Source organism: Polypterus senegalus, chromosome 1, assembly GCF_016835505.1.
Source record: "Polypterus senegalus isolate Bchr_013 chromosome 1, ASM1683550v1, whole genome shotgun sequence".
NCBI lineage: Eukaryota > Metazoa > Chordata > Cladistia > Polypteriformes > Polypteridae > Polypterus > Polypterus senegalus.
Window position 1 is genome coordinate 161,754,958 of NC_053154.1, and position 13,665 is coordinate 161,768,622.

The 13,665-nt window shown below is 39.2% G+C and overlaps 1 protein-coding gene across 2 annotated transcripts in view; it reads left to right on the forward strand.

Annotated features, from left to right (window-relative positions):
* Positions 1–449, forward strand: part of pccb (propionyl-CoA carboxylase subunit beta) — a 41,084-nt gene extending 40,635 nt beyond the window's left edge. For both annotated transcript variants that reach the window (XM_039761589.1, XM_039761599.1), the window contains one exon: positions 234–449. In XM_039761589.1, coding sequence (XP_039617523.1) covers positions 234–355 — 122 coding nt within the window. In that variant the 3' untranslated portion in view covers positions 356–449. The remainder of the gene's footprint in view (positions 1–233) is intronic.
* Positions 450–13,665: the final 13,216 nt, after the last annotated feature.

Here is a 13,665-nt window from a genome sequence, read left to right on the forward strand (position 1 = left end):
GCCAAAATACAGGAAGGTTGACGTCTCAGTTAAGATTTGAAATTAAAAATGTAAAACCTGATGCTGCTGTTTTTTAAACCATACAAGTGGCACGAGTTTTTCGGTAAATGACGCCAGTGTTATTTTACCCCAGCTTTATGGTTTAAGGTTTGCAGGAGTGCAACATGCAACTGAGTAATCTAAACAGCTTTTTCGAAATGAATTGTAATGTTGTCTACTTTCATATTCTTTAGGTTTTGTTGATGATATAATTCAGCCGTCCAGCACCCGAATGCGCATCTGCAGAGATCTGGAAGTGCTTGTAAACAAACGTCAAACTAATCCATGGAAGAAGCATGCGAATATCCCTCTGTGATCAGAGGAGGAGGAACATCTCACTGTAAATATACTGTCATAGCTGATAATGTAATAGACGTTTCCCTGAATAAACATTTTATAAAAAAAAAAAACATAGCATTTGATTCCTTCATTACGATTTTTGTTCTTTTAGGAAGGGAACATTTTATAGGGTTTTACTTTGTAAGAAATCTGACCGCATCAGGTTAAATTGTATAAAAGAGAAGATTTGAACCCATCGATGTACTGTAATAAAGACCTTTTATTTGATAAGTAATGTAGCGTAACATTTCTTCCACAGTTTATGGTGTCTGAAGTGGGGTTTCAAGAGGAAGTTGTTGTTACACTTCAACATGGATATGTTGTTTTTTTTTTTAATATAAATTGTGCTTTATTGCCTTTTATTTCTACCTTTTGCTTCAATTCTGTTCTTTCTTTAGTTGGTACAGAGCTGATTCTTGCCTATCATTTGGAATATAATCCTTTCAAGAGGAAACACTAAAAATAGAAGAAATGAATTTAGGAGACAGCAAATGTTTTTAACTTTAGGATACTGACAACTGTGGGTCATTCTGTGGCTGCTTGTTTTACACATTGGTTCAAAACATGGCAATTCTATACTACTGGCTTAGTTGAGACAGGACTCTCCATAAACGTCTGGTAAGAACTAATAATCACTTCGTTAATTAACAAAGTAAAATATATTTGTGGAGATGGACCATATGTCTCCTGCTTTTTGTTGACAAGTCATTCATGATATAATTTTTAAATCATGGAGATGATTCAGATGTTCTCTTTGATGGAAGTCGAATCCATCGATTTGCAGCAATAAAGACATCCTACTTAATCATATATGTGGCTTATTTTTCTTCCACAATTTGGAAGTAAAACTGTTTTATTTAATCATTTATTTAATTAATTTATTTAATGTTTAGCTTTAATCAACATATAGTCCACAATATTTACTACACTTCTTGAAGCTTTTTACAAGCCAGTCCACCCTATTAAAGGTTAGGCATGAAACAAGAATGCACAATACGCTTAAGAATAGAAAGCGACTTCTAATGGTATTAAGAATTCCAGAATTGGCTAAAAGGTACAGTCTTTCAGTAGAAAATGTTATTGGGACAAAAATGTAACTAAATTTCAGTTTGGGACTCTCTCTACTGTACTTCAGCCTAATCTTCAGCTCATCATCAGAGTTGTGTGAAAGTCAAATTTGGGCAGAGATGTGGCAGATGAAATTTTGAACTTTATGACCACCGACACAGCCTGGGTAACTGACTTATGAGGAAGGCCTGTGGACCAAGTGGGCTCTGCACTCTCCCCACCATGACAGTCTAGTACTAGTGGTGGTGGTGTTAAATGCAGAGTACACTTTGTCTTATTTGCTCAATTAACCAACATGGTGCCACTCTCCCATGCCAAGATAAACAAAACTGCATAATACGGACCTGAAAGATGCCAAGAACCTACAGTTGTGCTTGAGAGTTTGCGAACCCTTTAGAATTTTCTATATTTCTGCATAAATATGACCTAAAACATCATCAGATTTCCAGTCCTAAAAGTAGATAAAGAGAAACCAGTTAAACAAATGAAACAAAAATATTATACTTGGTCATTTATTTATTAAGGAAAATGATCAAATTTTACATATTTTTGAGCAGCAAAAGTATGTGAACCTCTAGGACTGGAGTCCTCAATCCCAGACCTGGGGCCTCATGTATAACGCCGTGCGTAGAACTCACACTATAACATGGCGTAAGCACAAAAGCCGAAATGTGCTTACGCACAGAAAAATCCAGATGCAGGAATCTGTGCGTACTCTAACTTCCACGTTCTTCCGCTACATAAATCCCGATCAGCGTGAAAACTAACGCCGTGCACGCGCATTATGTAACGCCCAAATCCTCCCAGAATTACGCCTCTTTGAATATGCAAATCAATATAAATTGCCCTTAAGCGCAGCCTTCTGTGAAAAGACAATGGGAAAAGCACAAACATAAGAATTTCAGCGAATACCAAGTGGAGGCAAAGGAAAAACATACTATTTGTTCAAATAAACCGTGGTATAATCAACAAAAGGAAGTTGATCGAGTGACATAGCGTGTTGGAGAAACATGAAAGCTCACATCCACAAAATCGCACAGTGCCGGAAATAAAAAAGAAGTCACATATCAAAGTCACCGTGAAAAGAAGAGTTGTAAGCCCACTGTCTTAGTGTCATGTGAAAGCTTATTAGGGTACAGAGAAAAAGGCACACGGTGGGGAAAAAGCACGAAATGTCAACTTCAATCTCGACATTTCCACTTTAATCACGTAGTTTATTTTGTCATTAAAGTAGAACATCATAAACTTCATCTTAAAATCGTTTAATTAACCAGTTTCTCAAATCACATCGTAATTAAAGTAGCACGTTAAATGCTTTGTTTTGTATTTGATCTTCTATGTGCTCTATGTGTGTGAATCACTACTTGCTTCTTAAACCGGCTCTCTTCCTCCAACTGGACACAGAGTCCATTACATTCGTGATATTACAGCTCTCTGAATAACTAAAATACTGAGATGTATACGTGATGTCATTTTCATGATGATAGGAGTTAAAGCACGTTATTAAACATGTGTTTCACTTCGATGAAATAATTTATTGCAGCAGTACTCAGGGGCGGCTCTAAGCTTGTGGTGGCACTGGGCAGAGGAAGAATCGGTGGCTCCTTCGCCCGCCAATGTCATGCACGGTGGATGGCTACGTATGTTGCAGACACTGCATAGCCGCCTCGTAATCATGACACAAGCATTTAACTTTTGTCGAAATTTGTCACTGCGTTTTTAGCTGTGTTGTTATTTTCTCTTTCTGTTTTATATTCAATATATATTGGCGTAGCCCCTGCAGTCCTTGCTTTTCTTTCCCCAAGTAACCGATCGCCACACAATCAGCTCTGTAATAGACGTTAAGCCATCTGTAAGCTTAGCGCCGATTCTTCAAAACGTTTAAGAACATTGAAATATCTTTGTAGTACATGTTTAATTATTCTATCCTTAAAGACACTCCCAGTGAAGAATATAGATTATTTAAATGAAGTTAAAGTTTTATCTGTATAATTTAACAAACATATTTTGCTGCATTTCACCTTAAAAATGATATCGTCATCATATGTAAATACGCTTTATAAAGTGGCTCAGGTTGTGAGATATTATAACTGTAGTGCAAGTTTACAGTGGGGTGATTGTATTTATAAGTACAAACCGTTCTACAAGGAGCAATTGATTGGTGCATTTAAAGTTCTTGGGATTAAACTGTTTCTGAACCGCGAGGTCCGTACAGGAAAGGCTTTAAAACGTTTTGCAGTGGCTGAGACAGCGTGTCCTTGAAGCTGTATACCGATAATTCTCTTTCCGATCAGCTGCTGCTGTGATTCACACTCAGATACAGTGATATAAATACTCCGAGTGGTGCAGTGAGAGTAATATGGAAAAAGATGATCCGCTGTGGCAACTCCTAACGGGAGGAGCTGAAAGAAGAAGGTGCAGTGAGAGTAACAACGCTAAAGCAGTTATGGTATTTAGAATAATTTGACCATTCTGTGGACCATTATATTGTTACGAGTTAATTACAATCAGATGCGTTACACTAATAAACAATATGCGTTAGTTTCTGTGTATTTATAAAGCCGCGTCATGAAAATAATGAGTAATCACACAAGAACAGTAGCTCTGCTTTGACGCTGGGTGCCGCCAGTTGGCAAAACCGAGCGGAGAACTTGCGTACGACAAGGCATGAGGTACCGTGGAAAAGTGCGTGGCTTTACGCCAAGTGTAGGTTTTATACATCGCGATTTGAACGTCGAAAAGTTCTTACGCAACATTTCTGTGCGTACGCACCGTTTATACATGAGGCCCATGGAGGGCCGCAATGGCTGCAGGTTTTTGTTCTAACCTGGTTGCTTAATTAGAAAACAATTCTTGCCAATAATTTTCATTTCATGGCTTGTTAGTGCTTTAACTCTGCTATGTCAGGTCATTCTCATATCCTACATTTTCTTCCCCTTTCTAAAGATATCATCCACATGATTGAAGGCTAAAATAGAGGAGTAATTCTCAGTCCTTTACTTTTTTCCACTTCACTTTCCTTCCAGGTATTTCATTAAACCAAAATAGTGCATGATTAATAGACACAGGTGTAAATGGTAACACGCTAACTGGAGAAATACTGGTTTCTTTTGTCAGTTGCATGTTATTGCTAATTAGTAGCCATTAAAAACCAAGACTACAGCTGTTTAAGACTAAAATAAGCAATAAGGGTTCAAAATCTTAACGAATGAGATGACTAAAGTGAAGCAGAAGTGCTACTTGAGCAATAAGTGTTTCTTATTAAGCAATTGGACCGTGACCGTGATTGAGGACGCCTGCTCTAGGATTAGCAGTTAGTTTGAAGGTGAAATTCGAGTCAGGTGTTTTCAATCAATGGGATGACAATCAGGTGTGAGTGGGCACCCTGTGTTATTTAAAGAACAGGGATCTATCAAAGTCTGCTCTTTACAACACATGTTTGTAGAAGTGTATCATGCCACGAACAAAGGAGATTTCTGAGGACCTCAGAAAAAGAGCCGTTGATGCGCATCAGAGTTCGGACTGCACCAATCCACAGTCAGACAGATTGTGTACAAATGGAGGAAATTCAATTCAAGACCATTGTTACCCTCCCCAGGAGTGGTCAACCAACAAAGATCACTCCAAGAGCAAGGCGTGTAATAGTCGGCGAGGTCACAAAGAACCACATGGTAACTTCGAAGCAACTGAAGGCCTCTCTCACATTGGCTAATGTTCATGTTCATTAGTCCACCATCAGGAGAACACTGAACAACAATGGTGTGCATGGCAGGGTTGCAAGGAGAAAGCCACTGCTCTCCAAAATAACATTGCTGCTCATCTGCAGTTTGCTAAAGATCATGTAGACAAACCAGAAGGCTATTGGAAGAATGTTTTGTGGACGGATGAGACCAAAATATAACTTTATGGTTTAGATGAAAAGCGTTATGTTTGGAGAAAGGAAAACACTGCATTCCAGCATAAGAACCTTATCCCATCTGTGAAACATGGTGGTGGTAGTATCATGGTTTGGGCCTGTTCTGCTGCATCTGGGCCAGGATGGCTTGCCTTCATTGATGGAACAATGAATTCTGAATTATAATTATTATTAATTCAGAGAATTCTAAAGGAAAATGTCAGGACATCTGTCCATGAACTGAATCTCAAGAGAAGGTGTGTCATGCAGCAAGACAACGACGCTAAGCACACAAGTCGTTCTACCAAAGAAAGGTTAAAGAAGAATAAAGTGAATGTTTTGGAATGACCAAGTCAAAGTCCTGACCTTAATCCAATCGAAATGTTGTGGAAGGACCTGAAGCGAACAGTTAATGTGAGGAAACCCACCAACATCCCAGAGTTGAAGCTGTTCTGTATGGTGGAATGGGCTAAAATTCCTCCAAGCCAGTGTGCGGGAATGATCAAAAGTTACCGGAAACGTTTAGTTGCAGTTATTGCTGCAAAGGGGGGTCACACCTGATACTGAAAGCAAAGGTTCACATACTTTTGCCACTCATAAATATGTAATATTCGCTAATTTTTCTTTAATAAATAAATGACCAAGTATAATATTTTTGTCTCATTTGTTTAACTGGTTTCTCTTTATCTACTTTTAGGACTTGAGTGAAAATCTGATGATGTTTTAGGTCATATAATGCAGAAATATAGAAAATTCTAAAGGGTTCACAAACTTTCAAGCACAACTGTAATGGCCTGTGTCTTTCATTCTGGTTATTGGAACTGCACATGCTCCATTTACTTGCCATTATAAAGTGGTTTTTAAGGGCAGGACCTCCAAGGCTACAGGTTTTTATTCCATCCAATTTCACATTTTATCAAAGCAAAACAGGCTGAAGTCCCCAGCATACTAACCACAGCTACTCGGCATCCTACTACCCAATGTCCAGTCACTGGGGAACAAGCGCAGTTACATCAAAACACAGGAGTGGAGTTCCAGCGAGACATGGCTGAGTCGGATGGTATCGGATCAAGTTATTCAGGATGCTGAAACTCTTCATTTACTGTAGGGGTTGAACAGAGGAGTGTGGAGGTACAGTATGTGTCTCATGATCAACAATTGCTGGGACAGCAAGAATGTAATGGTCTTATCATGCTATTGCTCGCCCGATCTTAAGTTCTTGATGATCAAACGGAAAAACATTATCTTCCCCAAGGTTTTACTTAAGTCATTGTCACAGCTGTGAATATTCCACCTCAAGTGGACACAGACAAAGCCTAGAGGAACAGTGTGAGACACTCAGTTGTCACCAGAGTGATATGGTAGATGCTGTCCTCATTACTGCTGACAATTTGAACAAGGTCAGTTATAAAATGGTAATGCCAAACTTCTCCCAGAAAGGACGGGATGCTGCATCGTTGGTATACTCCATATAAAGACAGGTACAAGGCACAGATGCTGCCTCTGTTATTCAACTCCAACCATTTCCCCATCGTTCTTTAGTCCAGATATAAACTGAAGCTAAAGTAGGAAGCTGTAGTCACACATGAGATAGCACACTGGACAGACCAGAGGCCAGCTTCCAGGATATGGTAAGTGTTGCTGCCTGGGAAATGTTCAGGTGGAGCTCCGACGCCAACAACAATGTGTTTACAGAAGCTGTCTCTTCTTATATTAAATAAAACCACAACAAAAGTCCTCATCAAGACATACCCAAAACAGAAACCACTCATGACAAACACGAAACGAATTGTCCAACTCGGGACTCCTGGTCTAGAAGTATGGACAAGGTGGCTTTGTAATACTTTAATAGAAGGAGACGCTTGAATACTGCTGACTGACTATCTGGAGAGAACGTAAAGGGCATTTTGAACACACTGGTCTTAGGTGCATGTGACAAGGTCTGCGGACAATAACTGGCTATAAAATAACTAATTCCACAATGGTAGGTGCCAACCTCTGTCTGCCAGCGAGCCAAGTCTACTCTGGGAGAAAAGTGCTCACTTTATCAGAACATGACATAAAGAGAGATTCCAAGAACGTGAAAGCCAAGAAGGGAGCAGGTCCAAATAGCATTCCAGGATGTGTTTGCAAGATTAGTGCTAACCAGTGCCCACAGTAATATTTAATCTCTCGAACATGCTTTAAATGATCCCCCATTGTCATTACACCTAAGAAATTGCATGCAACCTGTCTGAATGACTATCATCTAATCGCACTAACGAAAAACTTCAATGCTATTGCCAAGAGGCTTGTCCTGAATTATGTATGCTCTTCTTGGCCAAAACAGCTGGATCCATTACAGTCTGCATATTAGTCCAAAAGATCCAAAGAAGATACAATCAAGTTGATCCTTCATACAGTACTTTCCCATCTGAAGAACAAGAGAGAGAGAGGTTATGTTACTTATAGACTATAGCTCTGTATTTAACACAACAATCCCATCCTAGCTCATCACCAAGATCAGGAACCCATGTCTGAGCATTTCATTGTGCAGCTGGATTTCTAACTTCTTGACAGGCAGTCCCCAGTGACTTACAGTGCATCCGGAAAGTACAGCGCATCACTTTTTCAACATTTTGTTATGTTACAGCCTTATTCTAAAATGGATTAAATTCATTTTTTTCCTCAGAATTCTACACACAACACCCCATAATGACAACATGAAAAAAAGTTTACTTGAGATTTTTGCAAATTTATTAAAAATAAAAAAATTGACAAAGCACGTGTACATAAGTATTCACAGCCTTTGCCATGAAGCTCAAAATTGAGCTCAGGTGCATCCTGTTTCCCCTGATCATCTTTGAGATGTTTCTGCAGCTTCATTGGAGTCCACCTGTGGTAAATTCAGTTGATTGGACATGATTTGGAAAGGCACACACCTGTCTATATAAGGTCCCACAGTTGACAGTTCATGTCAGAGCACAAACCAAGCATGAAGTCAAAAGAATTGTCTGTAGACCTCCGAGACTGGATTTCTGCTGCTTTGAAGGACCCAATGAGCACAGTGGCCTCCATCATCTGTAAGTGGAAGAAGTTCAAAACCACCAGGACTCTTTCGAAAGCTGGCCGGCCATCTAAACTGAGTGATCGGGGGAGAAGTCAGGGAGGTGACCAAGAACTCGATGGTCACTCTGTCAGAGCTCCAGTGGTCCTCTGTGGAGAGAGGAGAACCTTCCAGAAGGACAACCATCTCTGCAGCAATCCACCAATCAGGCCTGTATGATAGAGTGGCCAGACGGAAGCCACTCTTTAGTAAAAGGCACATGGCAGCCCACCTGGAGTTTGCCAAAAGGCACCTGAAGGACTCTCAGACCATGAGAAACAAAATTCTCTGGTCTGATGAGACAAAGATTGAACTCTTTGGTGTGAATGCCAGGCATTATGATTGGAGGAAACCAGGCACCGCTCATCACCAGGCCAATACCATCCCTTCAGTGAAGCATGGTGGTGGCAGCATCATGCTGTGGGGATGTTTTTCAGCGGCAGGAACTGGGAGACTAGTCAGGATAAAGGGAAAGATGACTGCAGCAATGTACAGAGACATCCTGGATGAAAACCTGCTCCAGAGCGCTCTTGACCTCAGACTGGGGCGACGCTTCATCTTTCAGCAGGAAAACGACCCTAAGTACACAGCCAAGATATCAAAGGAGTGGCTTCAGGACAACTCTGTGAATGTCCTTGAGTGGCCCAGCCAAAAACCCAGACTTGAATCCGATTGAACATCTCTGGAGAGATCTTGAAATGACAGTGCACCGACACTTCCCATCCAACCTGATGGAGCTTGAGAGGTCCTGCAAAGAGGAATGGGCGAAACTGGCCAAGGATAGGTGTGCCAAGCTTGTGGCATCATATTCAAAAAGACTTGAGGCTGTAATTGCTGCCAAAGGTGCATCGACAAAGTATTGAGTAAAGGCTGTGAATACTTATGTACATGGGATTTCTCAGTTTTTTTATTTTTAATAAATTTACAAAAACCTCAAGTAAACTTTTTTTCATGTTGTCATTATGGGGTGTTGTGTGTAGAATTCTGAGGAAAAAAATGAATTTAATCCAGTTTGGAATAAGTCTGTAACACAACAAAATGTGGAAAAAGTGATGCACTGTGAATACTTTCCGGATGCACTGTAAAATCGTTGTATTTTTAGGATTAGGATTTTATAAATGTATGTGTATATATTAGATGTATAATTTGCATGTAACAAATGAACTTGTCTCTTTTGTCATTTCTTTTTAATATGCCATTTCCTATAAATGTTTCTCCCTTCATTGTATACAAATGCCCGGTGTAGACACTGGTGCTAACAACAAGGATGCTAGAGAGTAGTTACTTCAAAGTCATTTTCACTTATGTGCTCATTAACAAACATTTCTCACAAATAAGCAGACAAATGAATATGGCACTCAAGTAATTGCTCCTCTTTAGCATTCAGTGTTGTTAGAATGAATCAAACTTTAAAAGAAAGGGACATTTAGTCAAAAACACAAATATTTGAGAATCTCATAAAATAAGAAAATGATCAGCTCAATTAAAAAACTATTGTAGTAATTGTGAAATTAGTTGGAATAAAAACCTACTGCCATAGAAGATGCAGGCTGTTGGTGGAAGAGGAGGGCTCACTCAGGATTGAATATAACTGCACTAGAAGCCATACATCAAAAGTAATTATTATAGTTATAGTATAAGTATAATTATTAGTATAAGTATAAAAGTATAATTATTATAGTTATTACGATGGAAGACTGAATCTTCATAGTTTAAGCAAGCAGAGGTTAATAGGTGACCTGATAGAAATGTCCAAAGACAGGACAGGAGGTCAAATTGATAAACACTCAGTTCCGCTCCCGTTTTTCACATAATTTGCTGTTGTACAGCATTGGTCTCTTTTGTTTTATACTATGTCGGAACTGGGTTTTTTTTTGCCATTCTGTAAGGAAACGTTAGATTAAAAGATTTTTTTCTTCCATCACTACAAAGTACATGTGGTAACATATTTTGAGTGGAGTTTTCCTTTAACGCAGAATTTTCAGATCACCTGCTGTTGCCATCCCGTCTGCCAACTGTGTTGAAGTAAGATAGAGGTCTATGGTGATGCAAGTTTACCAAATAAATCACTAAGGCATTGCAGACCATGTGAGTGTAGATGTGTGACAGAAAAGTCATGTGGCCACAGAGATTCTTGATGAAGGAATTTGCTAATTGCATTTAATGTGTTTGCAAGCGATTGACGCTATTCCCCATTTATGCTATCCAGTTTGTTCGCTATGCCTGCAGTTGAAAGCAAGCACTGATGGCGCATTGTTGCACCCACCACACACCGAACCACCTAGATTTAGGACCCGAGCGCAGCGGGTGACATCTTAGCACCACACTGAAACTTTTTTTTTTTAAACAGTGAGTAGAGTGCCAATCCTGCCACCAACCCCCATGTTTCTCTGTATGTTGGAGGACCTGCTTGCAGGGCTGGATGCAGATTAACATCATACCCAGGACAAAGTAATTGCAAGTTTAAGGTCTTGTTCAAAGCCTCAACAGAATAGAGTCACTTCTAGTGTTTACAAGATTTGAACCAGCAACATTCTGATTGCCCTAGTCTCAGAGCTACTACTTTGCCCAGACACTGGGGATAAAAGGGGTCTGTGAGCAAGAAAAAGGCTAAAACAAAAAACCTGAGGGAGTATGATTGGCAAGGCAAGGCAAGGCAAGGCGAGGATCAGATGGAAGGATGAAGAAAGGTGGCTACGTGGTCAGGGACAGAGTGGTGCAAGAGTCTCTCCAGGGCCGAACCAGATCAGTCCTACTAGGAGCAGAAGCATTCAGATGCTCCTAAGGATCCTGCAGATACCAGCGTAAGCATAAGGAAGACTGAGTGCTGCCTGGCATATCTTGGTACATGCCCGAAAGAAAGGGCCGAGATACTGAGGGACCTCATTCTCTAGAGTCTTTGCTCCGAAGGTTATGCCCGGGAGATGGAAGAGTACAGCAAGATGAGCGAGAAAGAGAGAGCAGCACTACAATGGAGATTGGATTTTAAATTCCTAACTAGAATTTTTTTTGGATTATTTATTTAGAGATTTTTGCACTGCATTTTTAGCTTGAGTGAATGAAAATAAAAAGTACCTCTTTCACTTGCAACACCCAGTTTCAAGGACGAGTGTGCCAGCTGCAGGCATTTGAGCATACATCCACATGAAACAATTCAGTTCCGAGAAGACTGATTTCATTGAAATTTGTCTAGAAAGCTTAATTTTCATCGAGATATCCCAATATCAAATTTCTGAATTTTTCAAAAGATTCTATTTAAAAAAGCATTGGTGAATTTTTTGAACTCATCTCCTGAATCAGAGAAACATTCTGTGCGATCTTAATTACTGATTAAACTACTATTTCAAATTTACCTCAAAAAAGGTTAAAATGTTGTATATTTTGGATGTTTTCCACTTGTATACACCTGATAACCACTATAGAAGGCGAAACAGATCTTCAGTACAATTCACTGAAACCCCTGCAAAGTCACAGGTTGCCAGGAACCCATCATCACACAAAGGTGGACTTCAACTAACAATAGCACAATAAATGACAATTTTTACATCACTTTGTAGCTGAAATCTGGTCTCTATGAAAGTTATTTCAGTTACCACGAGGGCTCAGTTTTTAACCACAATGTTGTAAAATGCCATTAAAGACAAGTACAGTAATCCCTCCTCGATCGCGGGGGTTGCGTTCCAGAACCCCCCGCGATAGATGAAAATCCGCAAAGTAGAAACCATGTGTTTGTATGGTTATTTTTATATATTTTAAACCCTTATAAACTCTCCCACACTGTTAACATTATTAGAGCCTTCTAGACATGAAATAACACCCTTTAGTCAAAAGTTTAAACTGTGCTCCATGACAAGACAGAGATGACAGTTCTTTCTCACAATTAAAAGAATGCAAATATATATTTTCTTCAAAGGAGGGTCTGCATCAGGAGAAGAGAATTTAAGAGAGAGCGTGAGCTCTCAAAAGAAAAGCAAACAATCAAAAAATCAATACGTGTGCTTTTAAGTTTGCCGCGGCATTTTTTAGAGTAGCGTCAGTATCTTCTAAGCAAACAGCCTCTGTGCAAACAGCCCCTCCGTCAGGCGCAGAGAATGTCAGAGAGGGTGAAAGAGAGGCAGAGACAAGCAAACAATCAAGCACCGCGCGGGAAGCATATCTTATATCATTGAGGAGTTTTAGTTAATATGTAATACATGCTCTGATTGGGTAGCTTCTAAGCCATCCGCCAATAGCGTCTCTTGTATGAAATCAACAGGGCAAACAAACTGAGGAAGCGTGTAGCATATATTAAAAGACCCATTGTCTGCAGAAATCTGCGAACCAGCGAAAAATCTGTGATATATATTTAGATATGCTTACATTTAAAATCCACGATAGAGTGAAGCCGCGAAAGTCGAAGCGCGATATAGCAAGGGATTACTGGTATTTACATTCTGTAATCACTGTTATTTATGGATATGACTTTTTATAAAAATATTTTAAACAAAAACATATTTCTCTCCCTGATCAAATAAACAAAAATAAAAATACTCCAACTTTCAAAACAGTCAGCTGCCCACCCCAAACCTACCTGATTGTTATTTCATATGTACATTATCCAACTTGATCATTCCATCTCATGAGTGATCACTATAATTGTCAGTTTACAGTTCTCTCAATGTCTAAATGAAATAGCAACTTTTGCCTCAAAATTACAGCAAATCTTAATCAGTAAATATTTTTGTTTCTTCATTTAACATTTCCCTTCATCAACACTCACAGTATGCATTTCACTTCAAAAAATGTAATTACCTTTCTGCCTTCTGGGTATAACCTGTAAGCTTTTGCCCCCTTTCATGACAAGAACGTTTGAAAATAATAACTTAAACACACACACACAAGGACTGTGGGAGCCCTTGGTTTAATATTACTTGAAATAAACTTCTGATAGTAAAATGCCTCAGGTATTTCTGAAGTTATAGATTAGATTTAGACACAGGAAGGGACTTGTACTGGAAAATAATTACCTGATTAAAAAATTAACAAAACTGATTAAAACCCAGGGTGAGAAATTTATATGAAGCAAGGACAAATTAAACATTACATGAAGACTGCACCATATTCTATGGATAAGCTATTTGAATATTTAGTCAACATCAATGCTGAGCTTCAAGTAGAATGGTAGATATTAATTTAAGGCTTCAGTGTATCTCAGGTGCTATGTAGGCTGCTTCATGCACAGTTAAGTATTTTTCTCATT